At 54.8% G+C, this 25,140-nt stretch overlaps 1 protein-coding gene across 3 annotated transcripts in view; it reads right to left on the bottom strand.

Annotated features, from left to right (window-relative positions):
- The window catches only part of CALN1 (calneuron 1), a 146,573-nt gene that overhangs the window by 118,194 nt on the left and 3,239 nt on the right, over positions 1-25,140 (bottom strand). For 2 of the 3 annotated variants that reach the window (XM_068210109.1, XM_068210110.1), the window contains exon 2: positions 8,727-8,925. In XM_068210109.1, the coding sequence (XP_068066210.1) occupies positions 8,727-8,852 (126 nt within the window). In that variant the 5' untranslated portion in view covers positions 8,853-8,925. Of the gene's footprint in view, positions 1-720; positions 1,052-8,726; positions 8,926-25,140 lie in introns of those variants that run through there. The other variant, XM_068210112.1, reaches the window with a different exon arrangement.

The raw sequence follows: 25,140 nt of genomic DNA, 5'->3' as shown, positions 1-25,140 counted from the left end.
AATCAGCTGAAATTAGCCGGGGCTGGGCTCATCACGGCTCCGAGCAGGCAGCGGGGGTCGGGCGCGACTCTGCTCGGGAGCATTTTGGTTGCCGACAGCGGCATCAGGAGGTGTTTGGGGCCGAATTCCTCCGTCAAGTGCATTTGCTGGGTTTGACAGATTCATAAGGACCCATCCATTCAAACAGATGGCGGATGCTCTCTCTGCTCCGGGATCTGGGATCTCCACCCGTGTCCGACTCCTCGAGAGCAGGACACCGCATAGACACCGAGCTCTCATTACATCACCCGCTACGGACGAGCAGGGGCCAGAAAACGAATAAAAAAGGTTTTCTGGGCAGCCAAAGTGCTGTTGTGCCGCTCCATGGCAACTCCACAAACACGCGTGTGAGCGCCCACAGGCGCACACCGCCGGCAAGGGGGCACGGCCGCGGATCCGGGTACCGAGGGGAGGGGATGAGCATCCCGAGCATCCCCCCCCCGCGCACCCCACGGCCTCCTGAGGTCCCCCCGCGGGGATCGCTCGGCTGCCGGCCCGTCTGAGCCGGCTGGCAGCGTTGGCTGAAGCCCCAACAGGTTCCCGGTGGAGCTGCGGTGCCCCCGAGCCGGGGAGGGGAGGGCGCTGCCTTCGCGCAGCCGGCTCCCTCCGAGCCCTCCCCTCCGTCCCCGCCCGGCCGGGGGGCAGCCCGAGCTCCCCATCCTTCACCACCTCCTCACTCACCTCTCCACCAGCCGGCTCCTCCGCCACAGGTTTGCTCGGCTCCACTGTCCCCTCCCGCCCCTCCAGATCGCTCCCAGACGAGTTATTCAGAGGGGGATGGAGGGAGGAGGCACACAGAGATCTGGGCGGTGGGGATGGCGGAGAGAGAGAAAAAAAATAATATTAAGAAAAAAAAAAAAAAAAAAAAAAAGCCAAGGGATGAAATCAAATCAAAGAAGCGAAGAAATGGACTGAAAGGAGGCGATGCTGGAGGAGGAGAGCGGCGCGGCGCGGCAGCCCCGGCTCAGCGCCCCATGGCCCCCGCAGCCCCGAGCGCAGCCCGAGCCCCGCCGCGCCGCGCCGCGCTCCCCCGGCCCGGCCAGGGACCACCCTCCGCCGCCAGCCCTGCGGCGCGGCCCCCGCTAACCCCTTCCTCGCCGTGCCGCCCCCTCCTCCCCATCCTCCAGCCCAGCCGGGGGTGCTGCGCGCAGGGAGCGGCTCCGGCCCCGCGGGCCCAGCCCCGGGAAGGGCAGAGCCCCGACAAATGCAGCGCCGGGAGGGACCCGCTCCTGTGGGGCCGAGCCCCTCAGGAAGTTGCGTCTCCAGGTCTCCTTTTGGCAGGGAGCGGGGTTAAGCCGCCGGTTCCTTTTTTAGAAACACAGAATCGTTGGTTGGAAAAGACCTCCAGGGTCAAGTCCAGCCATTGCCCCCGCACTGCCAAGCCCACCACTGACCCCTGTCCCCAAGTGCCACGTCCATCCCTCTAGGGACGGGGACTCCACCACCTCCCTGGGCAGCTCCTTCCAGTTCCTGACCACCCTTTCCTTGGAGGAATTTCCCCAATATCCACCCTGAGCCTCCCCTGGCCCAGCCTGAGGCCGTTCCCTCTCCTCCTGTCCCTGTTCCCTGGAGCAGAGTCCGATCCCCCGGCTGTCCCCTCCTGTCAGGAGCTGTGCAGAGCCACAGGGTCCCCCCTGAGCCTCCTTTTCTCCAGGCTGAGCCCCTTTCCAGCTGCCTCAGCTGCTCCTGGGGCTCCAGCCCCTTCCCAGCTCCCCTCCCTTCCCTGGACACACTTCAGCCCCTCAGTATCTGTCTTGTGAGAGGCCCAAAACTGCCCCCAGAACTGGAGGTGCCCCAGCAGTGCCAGCACAGGGGGCAATCGCTGCCCTCACTGCCCTGGTCCTGCTGGCCACACCATTGCTGATATTGGCCAGAATGGTCTTGGACTTTTTGGCCAGCAGCAGTGGAGGAGAAGAATCCACATCTGCAGGTGTGTCCTGTGCTCTGTGTGTACAAACTGTGCTCCTCCCTGCAGCCAGGGCCCGGCCTGCCTGGCCCCACTGGCAGAGCCACATCAGCGATCCAAGGGGCCTGGGTTTCTGCCCTGGGAAGGAGGAAGTGCCTGCAGGAGTGCCCTTCTCCTGGCCAAATCTCCCCCCCTTTCCCTGCTGCAGTCACCTTCAGCTGGTACCAGCACTCGGTGGAGCTCGCTTGGCTCCCCAGCTCCTGTTGGATGCTCCTGAGGCACACAGTTCTTGGATCACTGCCTGGCACCAGCACAGCCCCTGACCCCTGGGGACAGCTGGGCCAGGATGCTTCCAGCAGGGGAAGTTTGACTGAAACCAGTTTGGGCTGAAAGCAAGCAGAGATGTTGTGCAGTGACAGCAGCTGACTGCAGGAGAGGCTCTGATGGGAGCCCAACACAGCTCAAACTGCCTCAACTGGATCTGGAAAACAGCCTGGAGAGACACCTGTCATCTCCAGCAACACTCCCACAGCCGTGTGCACATCAAACAAAGCCTGCAGAGTGTTGATTTTAGGGCTCAAAGGTGTTTAATTCACATCTTGTCTCCCTTGTACTTTTCTGATGTAAAATCCTTCCTGTCTCCTTCCCTTCAGCCTCGTGGGTCACCGTGTTCCCCACACTGGGATTTATTGGGATCAGAAGGAACATGATCTGCAGCTCAGGACCTGGGGGCAGAGGGATTTTGGGTCTCTGCTCCCTGTGCAGATAAACCCCATATAACCCCCATCTCCACCAATATTCAACTCATTTTGCTCCAGCTCAGCTGTCCTGCCCCAGTGGGGGATTTCTGCATCCCACTGCCTCTCTCTCACTGCCTGGACATTGCCTACATGGAGATTCAGGAATTATAAACCATCAGGGCTGGGCTACATCCCAGAGTTTTACCATTTTTATGAAATTATTGGCATTCGGTGAAAAGATAATACCTGCTCCAGGAGCAAGGCCCTCAGCACCAGCAGAGGAAGGTAAGTGATGGCACCAAATGTTGTTCCATTGGAATGAGATGCAGATTAATCCCATCCTTTTACTTTTCATTCCTATTTTTTTTTCCCTTGATCCATGAGAAAACTTTCACCTGCAAGCTCCCTCATCTCCATCTGGGCTGCCAATGTGAGTAAATGGGGGCAAACATCCTCATTTGGGAAAGTTATTCCCTGCCTTTATGTAATTTCCTTTCCTTCAGCTCTGGAAAGCATTAACCAAAAAGGTCCCAACCTTCATGGCTGAAAGCAGTAGCTGGAAAATCTATTAGGACGATATATTTATAATTAAAATTCTGAAAGGACCGAGTCCTCCTTAATCCCCAAATAGATCCAGAACATCTCCAGATTGTGTCCACATCAATAGGAGCAGCCCATGGCTTTTTTCCCTTTTTTCTTCATTACAGTACAGAGCTGATCACTCCAAACCCTCTGGTTTTCAGCTTCTTCTGGGGCTGGGGGGGGAGCTGGGATGGAGCTCTCCAGAAGGATGGGGCTTCCTTGGGAATCAGCCCCGGGATGTTTGGAATACACTCCTGGAAATGATAGAGCAGAGTCGAGAAAATCCTAACGTGACACAGCGAGTGATGGCAGCAGGGCAGGCTGTTGTCACTGCCTGGGGACACGGCGGGGCCGTCACTGCCACAAGGAGTGACCAGCACCTGCTGTAATTCCCCGCGGAGCTGTTCACTCCAGGCAGGCTCCTTCCGTGGGAGCTCGTGGGGAGCTGCCCAGCAAAGCCACCGGGGCAAGGCAGGGTCTTGGTTTGGGGTCCGGAGCCCAGTGAGAGGTGAGGGCACCGTGGACTCAGCAGCAATAAATTGGGTGTCCAAGGGGAGGCAGGGCAAGCCAGGCTATGGCTCCGCGAGAGCTGTGTGGCTTTCAAAGATCCCTTTTAGCCGAACGTGAGGCCTGGAGGGCCAAACTTCGAGGTCCCCCGGAGAAGAAAGTCCTCGATGAGATTAAAGAGCTTTGCTCCGTTGGGGATGACCCTCTGGAATGAAAAGCCCAGAAAATCGGGAAGGCCCTTGCAGGGGAAGGCCTGCAATCCTTCCTTCCCCACAGTGCTCAGAGGGGGCTCTGCCCACTCCACTTTGGAATGTCCTGGGCAACACCCCCTGTCCCCTCCCCGGGGAGGGCTCAGGAGCCTTTCCCAGCCTCACGGCTCTCGAGTGGGACGGGTTTTCCAACCCCCAGCCCACATTTTCGGCATTGCTTAATTCCACCCCATTATTTCTGGTGAAACACTTGGGGGAAGGAGTACAATTGCTCCCTAGCTTGGATTTTCATATTTTAATGGTGCTTAATTATTCCAGGAGAAACTTTTATTTTTCCTTTTCCTTCACCTCGCTTCTGCACTGGATGTTTTCTCCTGGAGTTTAATTAGCACATTTCAGAATGGAATATTGAGATTAAATCACTGCTGGGCGAGCTCTGCTCCAGGATTGATGATCCTTGGGCAGAGCTTTTGTTGGAGCTGCCAGCTCAGGCCATGGATTTATGGATCCAAGGGTTCATTGGGCCGGGAGCGAGCCAGCGGTGCCGCAGCGGGCTGGGGACACGGGCCAGGCTGCCGGCCTTGGTCCCCCGTTGCAGCCACAAAAAGGATGGATGAGGGTGCTGGGGGTCATCCTGTGGGTGGTGAGGCCCTGACACAGAGCAGCTGGGGCTGTCTCAGCCCTGGAAGTGCCCAAGGCCAGGTTGGATGGGGCTTGGAGCACGCTGGGACAGTGGAAGGTGTCCCCTTGGCAGGGGTGGTCCTGGATCCCTTTGAAGTCCCTTCCATCCACCCTGGGATTCCTCCTGGGCAGAAGGGACACCCTGCAGGCCCCGAGGAGGGCACCCCACACCCCAGCAGCAGGGCAGGCACACCGGTACCCCAGCCCCACCATCTGTGGGATCCATGGGTTCATTGCAGCCTCTCCCAGAGCCTGGGGCTGGCTGCAAACATCAGATGTAGGCACAGCTTTGGCACCAGGCCAGCCCTTTTCCTGCTGCCTCAAATGCCAGCATTTTGATTCAAGCTCATCTGCAAATGCTAAAAAAGCTGCAGCTTTGCAACAGAGTCCACCCTGGTGGAGCTCCTTGAACGAAGACCTTGAGCGAGGGGAAGATCCCAGACCTTTCATTGTGTTATCTCACCCAGCTAAAGGCACAGACATGCAGTGACACCCACAGAGATCTTCTCCCAGCTGAGACTCCAAACACTTGTGGCTTCCTTGGGGCCAGGGAACCCTCTGTGGACAGGAATTCTTGCTTACAGCCCTTGCAGGAAGGCTCCTCATCCTGGGAGCTCGTGTGGGGGGGGATTATCCCAAAAACTCCCAGCAATTCCCACGTGGGAGAGAACAGCACCTCCTGTTCGTGCTGCTGGGCAGGCTGGCTTTTCTCTCGTCACTCAGAGCAGCTCTGGCACGGAGTGGAGCAGAACTGGGTGAGGTTTCACCCTTCAGAGCCCACGGGACTCAGCTGAGGGCCTGTGAAGGGCAGAGCCCCAGCCCAGCCCCAAACCCACGAGGAATTTCAGCAGCCAGAGCTGGGAGGGCTCTGTGGGGTTTGTTTTGCTCTTCGAAAGATAGCCCTGTAATTTAGTGACTCATCCATTCTCCAGCCTTTGTTGCTTTTCATTTTCAACATCTTTAAGCTGTTTGTGGAGAATGTGCTTATTTTTAGACTTCCCATCAGGGAGAGGCATCTGAGCTGGTTCTGAGGGAAGAGCTCCATTGAGGCTTTGGTGTCTGGGGTGTTAATGGGCAAATTTCCTGCTGGGGAGAGATCTTTCTCCTTCCTCATGGCACTGGGAGAGGGCAGGGATTGTCAGGCTGTGCCCTGGATGTCTCTCGGGATGCGCCAACCTCTGAGCTCCTGGAGGGAGGAGGAGGATGGATACAAGGAAAACCAACAAATGTTTGGGCATCAGGAATAAATGGGAGCCTCAGGATTTCAAATCATCCTTATCACACCTGCAAATCTCTGTCTGTGGGCCAGAAATTCTCTGTCCCATGGCACAGGCTGGCAGCAGAAGGGCAAAGGGGAAGAGCAGCCCTCAGCTGAGAACAACCCCCCATTTCCCTGCACTGCAGCAAATCATGAGGAGTATTTCTGCTTAATTGAGTTGGGTTTTTTTATTTAAGCAATGTTTTTATTTGAAAAAAATAAGTTTTGTTTTTTTTTTCCCAGAAAATTGACAAAACAGAAGATGCTTTTTGAGTTAATGAATAGGTTTGGGGTCGGGTTGGTTTGTGAAGTCTGACACCTCCTCATTTTGGTTTGCAGCTCCAAATTCTTGTGGGGAGCTTTAAAATGAAAGGAAATTTCAAAATGAAAATTGGCTCTGTAGCACTCTGAGCCAGGCATCTGATCAGAAAAAAAGGGGAAAAAAACCACCAATCCTGCCTGCTTTTTGGGTTTTTTCTTTTTATTTTTTTTTTTTAATTTAATTAAGTCGATGGAGAACGGAAAGGCCTCAAATGAAAACCATGCTGGCCCCAAATGTCTCCAAGGCTCCAGATGTGAATTCCTGCACCTTCTGCTGGCGAGCACATCCTGGCTGTCCTCCAGCACTCGGGGCACAGCCTCTGCTCAGGAACGAGAGCAGACACCCAGGGATGCCCTGGAAAAGGTCAGGAGGTGGCTCCAGTCCATCCCTGGAATATGGGATCATCCAGAGCTGAGCTGAGCTCTCAGGGCACATCCTCTGGACTCTGCTTTGCCCCACGGAGCTATTTGGGGTTTGCCACCCTGTGCCATGCCCTGTCCCCACGTGTCCCTCGGTGCCCCAAACCAGGCTCAGCCTCAGCACAACCCCAGAGGCAGTGCCAAGGGCCTGCTCCCCCAGCCAGCCCCGGGCAGGGCTCCTTGGCCAGCTCCAGGGAGCCTTTCCAGGCCACGTGTGTCATTGCACTGAGAGCCGCAGTGCTAATGGATGGCTGGAAGCGCTCCACGGTCCCTGGCTGTCCCCTCCCCGGTGTCAACGGCAGGGCAGGGCCCTTCTGCTCTGCATTCACCAGCAGCAGCCCCAGAGCAGATCTGGAGGCTCCTGGCCATGTTTTCCCTCCTGACACAGACACAGGAGCCAAAGCTGCTCAACCATGAGCCAGAGCTCTCTGTTCTGCTGTTTTCACCCCACAGCCTTGTGGTGGCACAAAGGACTTCCCTGGAGGAGCTGCCCCCACCTCCCCACCTCGTGTTCCCAAGGTACTGCACCCTCTCTTTCCATTTCCTTAAATCATGGAATCAGAGAATCCCAGAATGGGTTGGCTGGGGTTGGAAGGACCTCAAAGCCCATCCAGTGCCACCCCTGCCATGGGCAGGGACACCTCCCACTGTCCCAGGCTGCTCCAAACCCCAGTGTCCAGCCTGGCCTTGGACACCGCCAGGGATCCAGGGGCATCCACAGCTGCTCTGGGCACCCTGTGCCAGGGCCTGCCCACCCTCACAGGGAGGAATTCCTTCCCAATATCCCACCTATCCCTGCCCTCTGGCTGTTAAAACCATTCCCTTTGTCCTGGCACTCCATGCAGAGCTCAAGGATGGTTTTTTTTGTTGTTGTTGTTGCATCTAAAACTTTCCATGAACCGCAGGGAAACCTCCAGAGGGGTTTGGGGTGAACCCCAGAGGGGCAGCCCAAGCCCTGGCTGAAGGCCCTGATGGAGCAGGTGGGGAGCACACCTGAAGCACAGGAGAGCTGGATTCCCTGGGGGGCTCAGGAACAGCCCCTCCTGAGGAGCTGGCTCAGGGAACACAAGGCAGGAGGGTCGATGTGCCCAGGCTGGGGGAGACAGTGACAATAGGATGGGTTTGTGCCTTTATTTACCAGGCCAGATGCCCCAGCTCTCTACCCACCACCCCGAGGCATCAGCTGGGAGCACCTGTCCCAGGAGGGAGGCGTTTCCCAGCGCCAGAGCAGGAGGACTGGAGACAATCCGGCAGAGTTAATCACTGAGTGCTTGGGCCCAGAAATGCAGTGGCCTAAGAGAAAATCTCCCTGTATTTTTCTAAATGAAAGCCTTTCTGCAATAGATTCAAGCCAGAAAAACCCTGATCAGTCTGTGGATTGCAGTGCAGGTATGAGCCAAATACATGGTGAAAAGGAGATAAACGCTGTGTCCTCCTGCATGCACAGGAGACAAATTCCCCATTTAGAAAGCCAATAAAAATGTATTTCTTTTAGAACAACTGCTTTCACGGCACATTGTTTCTCTGAGAAAAAGATGTTGGTGACTTTGAACTCCTCCAATGCCATCCAGAACATTTTTTTTCCCCAAAGTGTCTTGAAAGTAGCAAAAATTACAAAAAAATTAATGACTGTTAACAGCTGAAACAGATGGTCTGCTGTGAGTCCCCACAGCCTCATGCAACTGTGAGTCAAGCCATTTTTCAAAATGGTGAAGAAAGAAAAGTAATTAAAAAAAAAAATCAATTTCCAAGGCTACCAGGCTTCCAAAATTCCACTCGGACTTCCCACTCGGAGGCAGCAGGAAAGGAGGGGCTGGCTCGCTTGGGACCCACCTTTGGCTCCAGCCCAGAGTCCCTTTGCCCTCCCGGGAGACGCTCAGGGCTTGTCCGCGCTCAGCAGCGCCTGGCGCGGGGCTGTGCTCCAGGGTCAGAGCCAGGGATCCTCCCCGCCGCGACAATCCCCGCACCCGCGGTGCCCCCACGCCCACCCCCGCGAGCAGGAGCGTCCCTCCCTCCCTCCTTCCCAGCCAGCGCCGGGAAGGGCCCGGAGAGAAGAAAAGCACTTGCCAGGAGGGGAACTCTGGTTGCCTGCTCCGCTGCGGCGGCTCCTCCTTCTCACCGGGAGACTCATCCCCGCGGCCACCTTCATGCTTGGGCTGCCCCTCTGCCGGCTCCTGGATCAGCCCCATCAGGCAGACGAGTCGGCGGGGCCCGGGCGCTGGGCGAGCTCATCATGGGGCCAGGCGAGCCCGGAGTGCGACTCTGCGGGCGAGGAGCGACACAAACTTCAGCGCACGCACGGCGAGGCTTTATCATTTATTTAAACCCCCGCTCTCAATAATTCATGCCGGGGAGCGGGACGACAGCGGCAGGAGCGCGGCAGCGCCGGCACCGAGCGGCCACATCTGGAACAGATGTTCGGTTCCCTATAAAAGCGGGGCTTGGGGAATGCGCAGCGCCATGGGAACGGTGCGCTGCGGGACACGGCCCCGCTCCTCCGGGGCACCAGCCGCGGGCTCGTGTGCTGGCAGGGCAGAGCTGGCACAGAGCAGATGGAAGGGACAGGGCTGGCTCCAGCTGCAGCCCGGGGCTGGGGGAGCTCACACCCGCAGCTTCCACAGGCGTTCCTTGGAAGGGCTGGCCACATGCTGGAAAGGTTCCTCCATACATCCACATGGGCTTCCATGAGCCCCCTGGCCAGGAGCCCGCTGCCACCGGGGCCAGCCCGGAGCACCTCGCTCGGGGTCCCTGCAGCGGCCCCAGCTCTGGGCCAGGAGGTGGCACTGGGCAGGGCTGACCCCAGCCCGCGCTCCCGGGATGTGCCGGGACAAGACGAGCACCTTTCATTGCCAGGTGCCATCCCCAGGGTGTCCCCTCAGCGAGTGTCACCTCTCCAGTCGTCACACACAAACCCTCCAAGCCCGACCAAACCCTCTGTGCCGTGTCACCGAGCTCCTGCCCGCCCCCACAGCGCCCTGCGGCCACTCCCAGCCCACGGCCACAGCTCCCCTTCCCCTTCCACGGCTCAGCATGGCCATGCCAGGGCTCCTCGTGGGCACAGCTCTCCTTCCTCTCTGCGCCAGGACGGGCCAGCGTGGCCATGGCAGGGCCCCTCGTGGCTCAGACCTGGCTGGCCCCGTCCCCATTCCTTTAGGAACATGTCCCCATTCCTTTAGGGACATCACCCGTGAGGCAGGGAGCGTTTGAACGTGGTGTGGTTTAGGGACTGTCCTGTGCAGGGCCAGGAGCTGCACTTCACGATCCTTGCGGATCCTCCCCGCTCAGGATATTCCATGAATCTCTGATCCTCACTATGCTGTGACAGACACTTTATTTATTTATTGCTGGCCCCGGTGCCCCCGGGTGGCCCACACATGCCCCTCGTTATCCTTCCTGACACCGGCTCCGGGCCAGGCGCGGTCCTGCCGGGCCCCGGGCCGCGCCCCGACTGTCCCCTCCCTGCTGTCCCCTCCCTGCTGTCCCCTGCCCATCTGTCACTCGCCAGCTGGCCTCGCTCTCCCGTTTTGTGGAAGGTGAATTGAAAGCAATAATTTCTTTGCCTGCAATTGCACAACACCTCAAGCACCTGAGCTCTGACCCAGCCCTCCAAGGTGTATTATTATTAATTATAATTATAATTATAATTATAATTATAATTATAATTATAATTATAATTACTACCAGCACTGTTATCCCAGCTGCCTGAGAGCATCTTCTTGATACAGTCCTTATGTATGGGGCTACCTCTTTTATCTCTGTGATTTGCAACGTCTCCTCTGATATCTTAGCTCCACTCTTTACTAATACAAACTTGGAGATGACTTTCAGTGCAAATTTACTTCCCGAGAAGAAATTTTCTTCTTGCACCTCTTCCTAAATGTGAACCTTGCACTTGACCCCGCCAGCCAACCACTTAATGCCAGTAAGAAATGGACTTTCCCTTTCCCTAGATAATGACTGATTTTGCAGATTGGATAATGAAATAAGTAATGCCATTAGCAGCCCATTAATCAGCGGTGAGCAGTGAATAACACTGAGTGCACAGCTCTCAACTGCTCCTGAAGGACAGGGGAAGAGGAACTGGGCACAAATGGGGAAACCACCCAAAATCCAGTTCCCTGCTCCCCACGTTTCTTTTTTACTGCCGAGTGGCTAACAATCAACTCTTTGCCTGGGGGATCCAGCCTTGTGGCAGCCTGTCCAGGCGAACTATCTGTGCTCAGGAGATTCCCTGCACATCCTAAATCCTGCTGAATTCCACACCTAGCAGGAAGTCGCTTCCTTCATTTCTGTCCCTGCCTCGTGCAGGATGTGAAAAAAGAGGGAGGAATCCAGGAGGATTCCATCCAGGATGCTGCCCTTCCCTGCAGCATCGTTAACGGTGGCGGTGGTGGAACCCGGCCACAGGCACAGCCACAGCCGCAGCAGGACCTGTCCCCATGCTCAGGACTTGTCCCGGGCCCTGGCTGTGCCTGAGACGCGATCCCGAGCGTTCCCGGTGCTCGAACAGGGGCTTGCTGCTGTCCTGCCAGCGGGTGAGAAACAGGAGATGCTGGAGCAGATCAGAAATGAAATCTGAGCAGAGTCACCCTGGGAGGGAGCAGCTCCTCCTGGAGTCTCCCGTGCCTCTGGTTTCATCTCGCTGTGTTTTCTCCACCCACAGAGAATGTGGCACCTCTGGGCCCGGGTCTCCAATCCCCACCCAGACACGGCTCTCCCAAAGCAATGCTCAGCTGCTCCGTGCAGCTGCTGACAGCTCCCTTCCATCTTCCAATCCCAGGATCACTGAGCTTGGAAAAGATCTCCAGGATGAAGTCCCAGCTGTGCCCCATCCCCGCCTTGTCCCCAGCCCAGAGTGCTGTGTGCCACCTCCAGCCCTTCCCTGGGCACCTCCAGGGATGGGAACCCCAAATCTCCCTGGGCAGCCCCTTCCAGTGCCTGACCAGGCTTTCCACAGGGAAATTCCTGCTGATGTCCACCCTCAGCCTGCCCTGGCCCAGCCTGAGGCCGTTCCCTCTCCTCCTGTCCCTGTTCCCTGAAGCAGAGCCCGACCCCCCAGCTGTCCCCTCCTGTCAGGAGCTGTGCAGAGCCACAAGGTCCCCCCTGAGCCTCCTTTTCTCCAGGCTGAGCCCCTTTCCAGCTGCCTCAGCTGCTCCTGGGGCTCCAGCCCCTTCCCAGCTCCGTTCCCTTCCCTGGACATGCTTCAGCCCCTCAGGGTCTTCCTTGGAGCAGCCCAGAACAGGACGCAGGACTGGAGGTGCCTCATCCTCGAGGTGTGGCCTCAATATTTATGCCAAGTGCCCCGGCAGGGATTTTAGGAAGAGATCCACCGTGGGTAAACACCACCCTGAACTGCTGAGGACCTTTCCCCAGGAGTGCTCATTCTGGGAGAGAGGAAGATCAGGAACAACAACCCTAAAAATAAAAATTATCAAAGAGAAGACTAAATGAGACCCTTTTTAACCCCCTCCCTAAGACACCTCCTCTGTCCTCACTTCAGCCTATCTCACAGCACCCCAGCGAGGCTGTGAACACTTCGGTGGCCGCTGTGTCCCTGAAAGGGTTAATTGGGAAGGCATTCTCCGCCCAGCCCCCTCGCTGGCCCGGCACTGCGAGCTCCTGGCCCTGGGTTCCCTCTGCTCCTTCTCGCTCTCTGCCAAAGGAAGGAGCCAGCGCCGATGGTGACTCACGGAGCCGCGCTCACCGCGGCACATCCCGCCGCGGCACTCGGGTGACACTTGGCACCGAAATGTGCTGCTGAGGCGAGGCAGGAGGAGCACAAACACGGGCACGGAGCAAAGGTGGCGCTAGTCCAAACCGGGGGTGACACCGCTTTCTTTTCTCTGATAATCAGTTCTGCTCAGAAGCAGAGAAACACAGCTCCAAGGGAAAAGAAAGGTCCTCACATCACTTCTTCCATCAGGCTGACACCTCTTCATCTCAGGGAATTTAACATCTGTTACATAATTCAGGGAACATGTGGTTATTTTCCAGGCTTATTAATAGCCCAAACCCCACAGCTTAAATGGAAATGAGCAGCTGCTCCAGACTTCACCTCTGGAGAAGGGGCTGGGAGCAGGTACTGGGCAGGGCTGGCTGGGGCTCAGGGCTCCCTCGAACCACAGCTTGGACTGATGCTGAGACAGCTGCATTCCCACATTCCCCCAGTGCCTCTTTCCTTTCACATCTCATTTTTCTTTCCAGGAAAAGCAGAGGATGGTGGAGAGGGTCACAGATACGAGAGAGGGTTGGGGAAGTGCAGAGAGGAGGGGAGGGAGACAGTGGATCATGGTACCCTTTGTCCCAAAACACTTCCATTAGCAGGTCACTCAGTCACTTCCAAGATGTCCAACAGGGCTTGCAGGCACTTCCATGGTAGGATTTAATCCTGAATGCCTGAGCTGCCCTCTCACTCGAGGAACAGGCTGAGAGAAGGCCCTTGGCACTTGGGCAGAATGTGGGAAGGTTGCCTGTGGCTCTGTTCCTGTGGGGATGGAGGGGCAGTTCCATGAGCACTCCTCTCCACCCCAGAATGGTGCCTTGGATGCTCCCTGGTTTTTCCAGGTGGGATTTGGGCTGGGCAATAGGTAAAGGTGAGGCTGTAGCTGGGACACACAGGAGTGTACAGGATATTCTTGAGACGCACAAGCACAGCTCACATCAAGCAAAGGAGAAGCAAAGCCCCCCAGCCACCTCCAGCCCATCCAGTGATGCATTAATGGATCATACAAATGATCTCCTCACTCTCTGATGGTCTTTGCAGAACCCGAAGTTCATCTTGACTCAGTCCCAAATCCCTCTGTGGCTTTAATCCAGCACAGAAAACCCAAACCTGACAAACGATGGGGGCAGGGGAGAACCTCCTCATTTCCTGGCAGTCGACAAAAGCAAGGAAGATCTGCCCAGAAGGGGCGAGGCCCCCGGAGCCCAGCGGTGCCTGCAGGGAGGAGGAGGTGGCCCTGGGCAGCTCTGAGCCACTCTGGGTGCAGCCATTCGAGGGGGAGGAGGGCACCTGTGCCCGAGGGTCCAGCAGAGAGCAGGGCCGGAGCTTCAGCGCTCAGAGCTCAGGAGCTGCTCCAGCTCCAGCCCAGGAAATGCCTGAGCATCCCTAGGGCAGAGCAGAGCTCACACATCTCATCCCACAGGGAAAAACAGGCAGGAAATTGGGGATTCTCCACGTTCAGAGAGGATCAGTGGGGATCAAAGCCCCAGAAGACACGCTGGGAGCTGGGAGGTGACTCCACTGCAGGGAAAAGCCTTGGCTCAAGCCCTTCCTTCCAAAGGAGCAGGGAGCTGCCTCCAGGCACCCCATCCCAGCTTCTGCCCCCTGCTGCACCAAAGCTGAGCCTTGGGACTGCAAATTGCAATTTCCACATGGTCAAGAACCACGGGACACAGACTGTGCCTGGGAGACCTGGGAAGAGGAGCATGGACAGAGCCTGGAGCTGGGCTGGAATTGGGGTTTATCCAGGAATCTCCAGACCCTGCTGCCTTGGTTGTTCCCAGCCCAGGGCTGGGCTCAGCTCTCCACTCTTCCCACTGGAGAGCTTCCCATGCAAAATAAATGATCTGGTAAAAAAAAAAATTAAGTGAACAATTCCTCTATATCTGAAATCACCAAATCCAAACTGCTTCTGCTTCTCCTAAACTTCTTCCTGACCCAAACCAGAATGGACCATTTTGGCAGAGAAAAAGAGGTGTCAACTTCAGCAGAATTTCACTCAAACTTGCTTTTTTCCCTCCCTGTAGCCACCTTTTTCATCCCCACCCAGCTGAAAGTTCACACATTTTTACTTTTACAGGCATATTTTCCCTGTTCACCAAGCCATGCTTTATCTGACCTCCTGGATCTGTAACAAACATTTCTTATTCCTTCTCCTGACCTGGGCTGATCCTCTTAGCTTTGCTGGAAGGATTTGGACAAAAATGCTATTTTTGACATACTGGGATTCTTTCACATAATCTTCCATTCCAGCTGCTATTTTTTGCCTTTATATCCTGTTCCCAAAATCTGCAGGGTGGCAGTTCTGGGGTCAATTTGACTTAAACAATTCAGTTTATTAGCACAAAAACAGAGCCACAGGATATTAGGGAAGGAGTGTGCTGACTACCTCAAAGTTCTTGGAAATTTAGAAATCATCCAATTATGTCTGTTACCCAACAAGAGCTTCACACACTGCTCATAGTCTTTAGAAAAAGCGACTGGCAATGTCAGAAAAATTATAAATTAACAATTCCAAGTGATTGACCTCCTGTTCCTATTGTGCATTTGCCATGGAATGAAAGAAAAACAGGAAAGAGTCTTGCCAAGGTATGGGGAAGAAAAAAACAACAACAAAAACGAATGAGATTTGTTGGCAGAACTTGTAAATTATTCCTGCTCCCTTTCACCCAACTTCCGTCACATAATTGCCGTGTGCTGCAGCAAATTCCCTGGAAATGCTTCTGCTGTGAAGATGGAAGCACCAGTTTGTGCAGAGCGAGAGGCTCCTGTCCTCAAAGCCCCAGCCAGGAATGAAGCACGAGCAGAAGAACCAAAGAGGAACAGGGTTTAGGTCCAAACCCAGCAGGCCTGGCTCTAAGCCAGGCTGCAGCAGGTGTTTGTGAGCATGGCCAGCCTGGATAGCAGGGAAATCAGCGTGGAATGGCAGAGAGCTGCTCTGGAATGGCAGAGAGCTGCTCTGGAATGGCAGAGCTGACCTGGGGAATGGCAGAGAGCTGCTCTGGAATGGCAGAGAGCTGCTCTGGGGAATGGCAGAGCTGCTCTGGAATGGCAGAGCTGCCCTGGAATGGCGGAGCTGCCCTGGGGAATGGCAGAGCTGCTCTGGAATGGCAGAGAGCTGCTCTGGAATGGCAGAGAGCTGCCCTGGGGAATGGCAGAGCTGCTCTGGAATGGCAGAGAGCTGCTCTGGAATGGCGGAGCTGCCCTGGGGAATGGCAGAGAGCTGCTCTGGAATGGCAGGGCTGCTCTGGAATGGCAGAGCTGCCCTGGGGAATGGCAAGGCTGCTCCAGAATGGCAGAGCTGCCCTGGAATGGCGGAGCTGCCCTGGGGAATGGCAGAGAGCTGCTCTGGAATGGCAGGGCTGCTCTGGAATGGCAGAGCTGCCCTGGGGAATGGCAAGGCTGCTCCAGAATGGCAGAGCTGCCCTGGAATGGCGGAGCTGCCCTGGGGAATGGCAGAGAGCTGCTCTGGAATGGCGGAGCTGCCCTGGGGAATGGCAGGGCTGCCCTGACTCAGAGCTGCAGCCCCTGGGCCAGGGGAGGCACAAACCAGGCTTTGGGCTCTCAGAGATGCCCAGGCTGCAGCTGGGCTTCAGCAGCAGTGTGAGGGCATGGATGTGCTCAGCCAGCCAAGGAGGCCTCCTCCATCCCACCTCCACATCCTGCTCCTGGCTGCAGCATCAGCTCCTGGAAATTCCAGCAGGGAAGCCAAGCTCATCCCCAACCCATGCTACTGCTCCTCATGGTGGCACTGAGCCAGCAGGAGAGATTCCAGGCTGAAATGTCAGCTCAGGAGGACAGAGGGGGATCTGCTCCATGGTGGGAATGACCAAAGCTGTGCCCAAGATGGTCTCAGAGCAGGGAGAGCTGTCCCCAAGGGTCCTGCAGGCTCTGAACTCCGTGAGCAGAGCTGAGTGCTGGTGACAGTCTGGAAAAGGGAGAAATTCCATCCAAGCTCTACCCAAAAATCTCAGTCAGGAGCAGATGAAAACAAAGCTGCAGTGGAGGTGCAGCCAGGAGACAGAGTGGGAACAAAGGTACCTGCAGGAGGCTGGGCTGAAATGGGCTCCATGGGCAGGGTGTGGATGGACCCAGGTGAGGACGCTCAGGGCATCACAGAATCATGGAATGTCCTGAGCTGGAAGGGACCCCCAGGGACCATTCAGCCCAGCCCCTGGCTCTGCACAGACACCCCAACAATCCCAGCCTGTCCAAAGGCTCCTGGAGCTCTGGCAGCCTCAGGCTGTGCCCATTCCCTGGGCAGCCTGGGCAGTGCCAGCACCCTCTGGGGAAAAACCTTTCCTGATCTCCAGCCTGAGCCTGCCCTGGCCCAGCTCCAGCTGTTCCCTGGGTCCTGTCCCTGTCACACAGAGCAGAGATCAGTGTCTGCCCCTCCTCTGCCCCTCCTGAGGACGATGGAACCATGATGTGTCCCCCCTCAGTCTCCTCCAGCTGAACATTCCAAGTGCCCTCAGCTGCTCCTCTTCCTCTCAAGGCCATTCACTTTCTTCCTGGCCTCCTTTGGATGCTTTCTAATGGATTCATGGCTTTCCTTAATGGTTTCATGGCTTTCCTACGTTGTGGTGCCCCAAACTTCACACAACATTCGAGATGAGGCTGGCCCAGCCCAGAGCAGAGCAGGACAATCCCTCCTGGGTGGCCCCAGGATAGGGTCACTGCCCCCAGGGCTCTGACAGCACCAAGGATTGATCCCAGCCTTTGAAACAAGAGAAGCACTGGGATCCAGATGGTGAATACCTAAAACCTTGTCACCTCTCCTGGCATCTCAGAGTGCTCCTCTGAAAGTGGCCCTGTGCTACAGAACCACATTTATGGAATCTGAGGTTGGACAGAACTCCAAGCCCATCAGGTCTAACCTGTGCCCAAGGCCCACCTTGTCCCCGGCCCAGAGCACAAGTGCCAGGTGATTTCAGTGATCCAGGGCTGTTACAGCACAAAGCTCTTGGTGCTCCTGAGGAAATCAGGAACTCCTTTTCCTGGCTGAGGAAAGCAAGTGTAAGGATTTGTAAGAAAAAGGGACACAGTCTCTGCACCTCAGTGTGTGCTCTGTGCTATTGACAGAAGCCACTGCACTTGAATTTACATGTTTTTCTAAACCAGGACTTGGCTGGCAGCTCTTGAAATCTCTAAAATAACTTTTTCTTTGCTGCTGTTGTTCTTCAGCAGCACTTTGAGCTATTGCTTATCAAAAGGGGCCTCATTTTCCCAAATTAAATAAATACGCCATAAAGCATGGGACCTATAAATTAGTCCAATGTGCTTTCAAACATTCTGGTGTTTTGGTAAACAAAATCTATTCTGTACTTAAACTCTGAAGCTTTACCTCATGCAATATCACTGTGCAAAAGTTTTAATTTGATTATACATCTTATTAACGGTGCTCTTGAGTGTCCTCCCCCTTTCTCTCCTATTCAACTTATTTATTTTGAAATAAAAGCCAATCATGGCTCATACAGCACTGCAATTTTCATCAAAATTCTTCTGTAAGCTGCTAGCAAGACATATTTAAGGCTGACCCTGACAACCATTCTAATTTTCCTTCAAACATTTCAATTATTACTCAATTTAGGCCTGCTTGAATAGTCCTGCCACCTCTCATTTGACCACTGTCACAGCAATGCAGGAGTGACTTCAAAATGAAAGGGGTTTGAAATTGCCCTCAATGGACGAGTAGTGATGGTTAATTATGACTTCACTCAATATTGGTGAGGCCAAAACTCAAATCTGGGGTCAGCCCTGGGCCCCTCAGGACAATGCAGACCCTGAAGGGCTGGAGCATGTCCAGGGCAGGGAAGGGAGCTGGGAAGGGGCTGGAGCCCCAGGAGCAGCTGAGGCAGCTGGAAAGGGGCTCAGCCTGGAGAAAAGGAGGCTCAGGGGGGACCTTGTGGCTCTGCACAGCTCCTGACAGGAGGGGACAGCCGGGGGGGTCGGGCTCTGCTCCAGGGAACAGGGACAGGAGGAGAGGGAACAGCCTCAGGCGGGGCCAGGGGAGGCTCAGCATGGATTTTGGGGAAATTCCTTCCTGGAAAGGGTTGTTCAGCCCTGGCACAACTGCTTAGGGAGGAGGAGGTGGCCCTGGGCAGCTCTGAGCCACTCTGGGTGCAGCCATTCGAGGGGGAGGAGGGCACCTGTGCCCGAGGGTCCGGCAGAGAGCAGGGCCGGAGCTTCAGCGCTCAGAGCTCAGGAGCTGCTCCAGCTCCAGCCCAGGAAATGCCTGAGCATCCCTAGGGCAGAGCAGAGCTCACACATCTCATCCCACAGGGAAAAACAGGCAGGAAATTGGGGATTCTCCACGTTCAGAGAGGATCAGTGGGGATCAAAGCCCCAGAAGACACGCTGGGAGCTGGGAGGTGACTCCACTGCAGGGAAAAGCCTTGGCTCAAGCCCTTCCTTCCAAAGGAGCAGGGAGCTGCCTCCAGGCACCCCATCCCAGCTTCTGCACCCCTGCTGGATCCCCTGCCCTGGTGGTTTAACACACGTGGGTATGTGGCACTTGGGGACATGGGGCAGTGCTGGCCTTGGCAGAGCTGGGGAGCAATAAAGAACTGTCAGATGGAAAAACATCAATTCTGGAGGCAGAAAACAAATTATGTTTGGCTCTGAGATGGCCAGGAACAATCCAAGGTGTCAGAACTGCTCCTATAACTGCAAATATAAATACACCATGTATATATATATACACAGGTGTGTGTATATATATATATATATATATATATATATATATTTGTATGTATACATACATATATATATACCTGACTCTCTCTCTATATATATATGTATATATACACCTGACTGTATATATGTATTGTGGTAACTACATACATTTTATATTAATTATAAAAAGGTATAAATGTAGAAACACACACTATACCGATAGTTACATAATTTTAAAATTATATAACATTAAAAATTGAGAAGCTGCTTGAATAGAAATAAAAAAGGAGAAGTTAAAAGATTAAAAGAACTGCTTTAAACTCTCTATTGCAAACCTGGAATAATCACAAACTGCTAAACCAACCAGATGTAAAAGGAAAAAAGGTTGTGCAGCAACCCAGCAGAGCAGGGGAGTTAAAAGGCACTGCTCAAAGTGTATCCAGTGAGGAAAGAGATCCCTGGGTGTGACAAACTGCTCGGACAGGAGCAGTGGGGTCGGCCAAAAAGGGGCTGAACAACAACTTGCAAAGGTGACACCACAGCCTGGTCAGAAGCAGGAGGGGAAGGAATTCTGGCAGGGGGATGTGAAGGATGTGTGAGCACCCAGCACAGCTCAGGAGAGGCTGAAAGGGCCAGGGAATGGTTTTCATTCCTTTTCATTCCAGAGGAGATGGGAAAAGGAGGCAGAAACAAAGATGAACAGTCAGTTTTCATAATGGAAACAACTTCCCACTGCAGCCCCAGAGAGCCCTGTAAAATAGACCCACTCAGTGACGTGGAAATTACCTGGGGACTGGAGGTGTGTGAGTGCAGTGACAACTTTCCTTAATGGCTTACAGTCAAGCAGGATGAGCAAACCCTGAACTGGTGCAACAGCTGCACAAAAATCTTACAAAATCCAGCGTCTGAGGTCTAAAGAGCTGGATTTCAGTGCCAAATCCTGCTCAGGAGAAAAAGTCCCATGGTCTCCCCACCAAATACTGAGCTCTGGACTCAGCCTTGCTGGCCAGGAAGGAGTCACTGGGGGGATGTGGAGGCTGCTTTGGATAGAGCCACAGGAAAATCCGATGTGAGAGATTTCTGTCAGAGAAACAGAGCAAACTGGAACTGTGCTGCTGTCTGGCTCTGCTGTGCACCTGCAGGATGAACAAATCCCTGCTCAGAGCACTCAGGAAGGGAGATAACAGAACGAGGAAGAGTGAGAGGAGGGAAAGGAGCTTGGACAGAGGCAAAGAGTGAATTCTGCACAGAAACAGATTGACAAGTCAGGGCCCTTCAGCCTGACAAAGAGATGCTTGAAAGGGATGTAAGAAACACTTATTTAAACCAGAGTTTTATCACATCCTCAACATGACTGAGCAAAGGCAGTAGAGAACAAACACTTGCTGTTTCTAACAGCACCAGACATAAGATATACACAAGGAAATTACCAAGAAATGGTTTCAAAAAAAGAAAAAGGCAGAGGAAGTGTTTTAGCAAATTGTGCCCAATTATGTTGTTGATTTTTTCCTAGAAGACATCAAGTGCTCAAAAGAGGAATAAAATAATACATTGAGAGTGACAGACAGCCTTCAGCTCAGGAAGTTTTCAGCAGGGGTTGAGAGGAGCTGGGAAGTTGAAGGAGGAATGGGCTGCACTTGCCCTTCTTCAAGAGATGAGGTGAGAGGGGAATTTGTCCTCGCCAGAGAGTCCCAAGGATGCAGCTCCAATACCAATGGCCTGAGTCTCTGTGGCTTTTTTCCTACTGCCAGAAAAGCAGTGTCCAGAGCTGCTGGACACTGAGAACTGCAACACATGTTCCAGCAATTTTATGTGGATCACAGTTTGAACATAAAGTGTTTAACTAATGGCCAAGAAGAAGCCCAGTGAATCATCACTGGTGACCCTGTGCTTTGCACAGAACAGGTTCTCTTCATAATTCACACTCTTAAACTCAGCTAATCTGTTCTTTCAAAACCTTTAGGGTGAATCTCAGGCATGGCATCACCAAAACCAAATAGCTTCATGGGACTTGGATGAGCTTGCCTGGGGTAGTGGCCTGAGGGGTGGCAGGGAGGGAGGAGGGAAGGCACCTGGCAGACTCACTCTGGTTTCTCCATGTCCCAGAGGGAGTGCTGGGCTCTGCTGTCGGACCAGAGCCTGCTGTGCTGTACAAACACCCATGCAAAGGATGCTCTCCATCCCACACTGCTCTGCAGCCCTGCCTGGGGCTGGAGCTCAGCACCAGGGGGTGCCAGGTCTGGACTCCCCTCGCTGCTGCCTCTCTCACTCTGCCATTAATTTTTATAAACCAACCTTATTTTGGTGTTTTCTCTCCAGAGGCACACAAGAACACACGAAGGGGGAACCTTGTGTTTCCTTACAAACCCACTGCAAAGCTGCTCTGGAATCTCTGGGAAAGCCCAGGGAACCTCCCCAGCCTCCCCCTCCCCTTCCCTTCCTGCCCCTTCTGCCTGCAGCTGCCATGGTCACCCCTTCCCTGCCCTCAAGAGCCAGCCTGTCAGTCCCGGGCGATCCCCTCTGGCCTTTGGGGCTCCAGGCTCACAGAGCTGCTGAGCCAGAGCAGCAGCACAAGGATGCCCACAGGCCCAGTGCCCATGGGTGGGACCAAGGTCCCCTCTGTGGCCCCAAGGCCTCAGGCACTCCTGTGCCCCTGTCCATGGATGTACACGGACACAGCATCTCCTCTCAGCCAGCCTGCACCTCCCGACAAGCGTCACGGGATTGCCGAGGCTTCTCATGGATCCCAGACTGGTTTGGGTTGCAGCAGCCTGTCTCATTCCCCCCTGCCTGGGCAGGGACACCTTCGCTGCCCCCAGCAGTGGCTTTGACACTTGGCTCCTGACCCTGGAGCAGTCTGGGGGGCCCCGCTCGGATCCACAGCCAGCTCTGCTGGCCTGTGCAGAGCACACGGCTGAAATTGGGCCAGTGCTCCCACAGGGACCAGCAGGGCTGTCCAGGGTTTCCTGGAGCCTCTGGCTGCTCCCAGCCTCTCTGGAGCTGCAGTGGTTTTCTCAAGCATTAAATGAGACCCCAGGTAGAGCCCCCTTGCCTTTTAGCGGCAGAACAAGAATAAGCGTTTATCACCTCATCACCCACCCTTCCACACGGTTCAGCTCGGCTGGAAAGAGCAGGGACAGCATTTTCCACAGATCCATCTCCTTCCTGTATCCCAGAAAAAGCCCCTTTTACAGCTTCCGTTCCAGGAGGGAACGGGATATTTACCAAATACCCCAAAGAGAGCACTATTGCTTCAGTCAGCTCACGGGACAAAACTGCACCTTCAATCAATAGAACAACCTCACGGAGAAAAGAATCCATCCACTCTTCCAGCTTGTTTTTATGGATTATCCAAACTGCCTGGATCTCCTTTCCACTGCGTATTCATCAGGAACTTGGAACAGCTGTGGGCTCCACGGGGTGGGAGCAGTGGGACTCCTGCTGTGCCAGGGTGCAGCTGAATGGGGTCCTGCCCCCTCAGGCTTTTCTCTGGGGTTTTTTTTTGGTTTTGTTTTGTTTTGTTTTGTTTTTTGTTTTTTTTTTTTTTTTTTATATATCCCACTGGTGTTATTTGCATTCCAACAGCTCTGGGATCTGCACCTTTTATTCCTGAAAATGGGATTTTGCATGTGAATTCATTGAGAAGAACTTCCCAAAGCAACACAGCTCTGCATGGACTGAGGTGCCAAGGGACAGTGCCACCCAACAGAAGCTGCTTGGCACTGTCACAGCTCCATGTGACAGCAGTTAACACGTGTGACAGTCACACGTCCTAACACCCTCCTGTCCATCACCAGGACAGAGGAACGTTGCCCTTCCCAGGAGCCACCATTGACAGTGGATCCCTGCCCATGCGGCCACTTTGCCAGAGGGTCAGGGAGGGATCCTGCCCCTCTGCCCAGCCCTGGGGGCACCTCTGGGGTGCTGTGTCCAGCCCTGGATCCTCAGCACAGCAGGGACAGGAGCTCCTGGAGCAGGGCCAGCTCAGGCTGTGAGGATGAGGAGGCCTGGAGCATCTCTGTGCCCAGGAAAGGCTGAGGGAGCTGGGGCTGCTCAGCCTGGAGAGGAGCCCCAGCTGAGAGGGGCCCTGGGGCCGGGCTGTCCCTGTGTGCAGGGAGGGCAGAGCAGGGCCCAGGCTCTGCTCCGGGGCCCAGCAGTGGCACCAGAGCCACGGGCAGGGCCTGAGCCCAGGAGCTGCCCCTGCCCAGGAGGCAGAACTCCTGCCCTGGGCAGTGCCAGCCCTGAACAGGCTGCCCAGGGAGGGGCTGGAGTCTCCCTCAGCGGGGATACTGCAGAGCCCTCTGCACACAGTGCTGTGCCCTGTGCTCTGGGATGGCCCTGCCTGAGCAGGGAGGTGGCACCAGTGACCCTCGGGGCTCCTTCCAGCCTGGCCCAGCCGGGCATTCCAGGATTCGGTGACACTCTCCCGCTGTCTCCTGCACAGCCCCAGGCCTGGAGCCAGCTGAGGTGTCAGGGGGGTTGCAGAAACATCCCCGGGGCAGCCAGGCCAGATGACTCCTCCACAACAGCAGCAGCTCCACGGCAGCTCCTTGTTCTTAAGAACCGGCAGCTTTCTTGTGCTTAACCCCTGGGAGACCTTCACTCTTCCCAAGTTAATCCCTTCCCAGCTCTGTAGGCTGCTTTGCCACCGTGGATTTATGAGGCAGCAAAAATAAAAGCATACTCTGAATAGGTTCCTGTTTCATTTGCAGCTCTGGGGGTGCCAGCCCCTTCCTCCCTTTGCTCCTGCAGTGGGGCCTCCAGGAGAAACCTTTCCAAAATCAGCAGAGGCCTCCCGCCAACTCCCAGTGAAGCATCAGCAGCTCCTGAGGGTTTATTAATCCCCTTTGAAACAGTGCCTGAGGCTCCCAGAGGGCTTGGGCAGGTCTCAGACTGGAGTCCAGGCTTTGGCTGGAGCCAGGAGCGACCCAGAGTCAGTCAGTTCTGAGCACAAGAGGATTTAAAGGGTGAAACCTGCATGAAGCTGGGCAACATCTGTATATGACTTTCTTGAAAATCTGCTCTCAAGGATCCCCAGGGCTCCCAACACGATTTAACTCTATTTAAAGATCAGCCTCCAGCAGACATGGATTTCTGGCAGTCTCTGGGTGACCATGGAACACAAGGTTTGCATTGTCTAGGCAGCCTCTCACCTCCTTCCATTCAAGTGGGGGCTTAAAATAATGCCCTGGCAGTGGCTTCCGCTCAAAAGGCTAAAACATGTCCTGAAGGAGGGGAGAAAAGGGGTAAAAACATCAAAAAAGAAAAAAGCAGAGCATGAGGTGGATGAACCTGCTCTGAAAGGCCACCCGAGCCCAGCCAAACCACCTGGATGAGCACAACAGATGACCACGATCAGGATGATCCATCCCTGCAGGTCCATGTCTGGATCCTGCCATCCCCTGGCCCTGGCTCTGCCACCCCCAGCCTGACACCCCGTGCTGGTGTCTGTCCCTCAAGCATTTCCCTTAATAACCATGCAATTTCACTCATATGCTGCGTTTTTACCACTTCAGACTGCTTTTAATTTATCAGAGTAATTCCAACTGCAATACCCTGCCAGTGTCGGAGAATGGGCTTGACAAACATCCCTTGCTCTAAATAGAAGAATCTATTAGATTCTAGCAGCTCGAAGTAGTAAATTTAGGTTTTATCTCCGCCAGATCCATGTTGGTCCCTTCCTGCTCCAGACATCCTGCTGAGTTCCTTTTGTTTAAAGGTGACTGGCAAAGGGAAAGCAGAAATGAGAGCTCTGCCTTCTGTGCCTGGGCTCTTTCCACTCTACAGAGTCAAGGAGGTAGGAAAGGTTATTGCCGACAATAAAAAGAGAATTATTTTTCTGCCTTTTCCTCAGAAAATCAGCTCTAGTTTGGAGCAGGAAAATCTCAGCTGGTTGGAGATGGACAGGCAGGGCAAGATGGAGCAAAAGACCCGGTGGGACCTTTAAACTCAGCCCTTTGTGCCCACCTGGGGATGGTCCCTGGTTGTGCTATCACGAAGCCTGGGGAAGGAAAGGGTTCTGGGGCTGCTCAGAACCTGTCCCACAGAGTCCAGCCTGTCCCTGGGGAATGCTGGCGACT

Source organism: Anomalospiza imberbis, chromosome 20, assembly GCF_031753505.1.
Source record: "Anomalospiza imberbis isolate Cuckoo-Finch-1a 21T00152 chromosome 20, ASM3175350v1, whole genome shotgun sequence".
Taxonomy (NCBI): domain Eukaryota; kingdom Metazoa; phylum Chordata; class Aves; order Passeriformes; family Viduidae; genus Anomalospiza; species Anomalospiza imberbis.
This window is presented reverse-complemented; position numbering and strand designations above follow the sequence as displayed.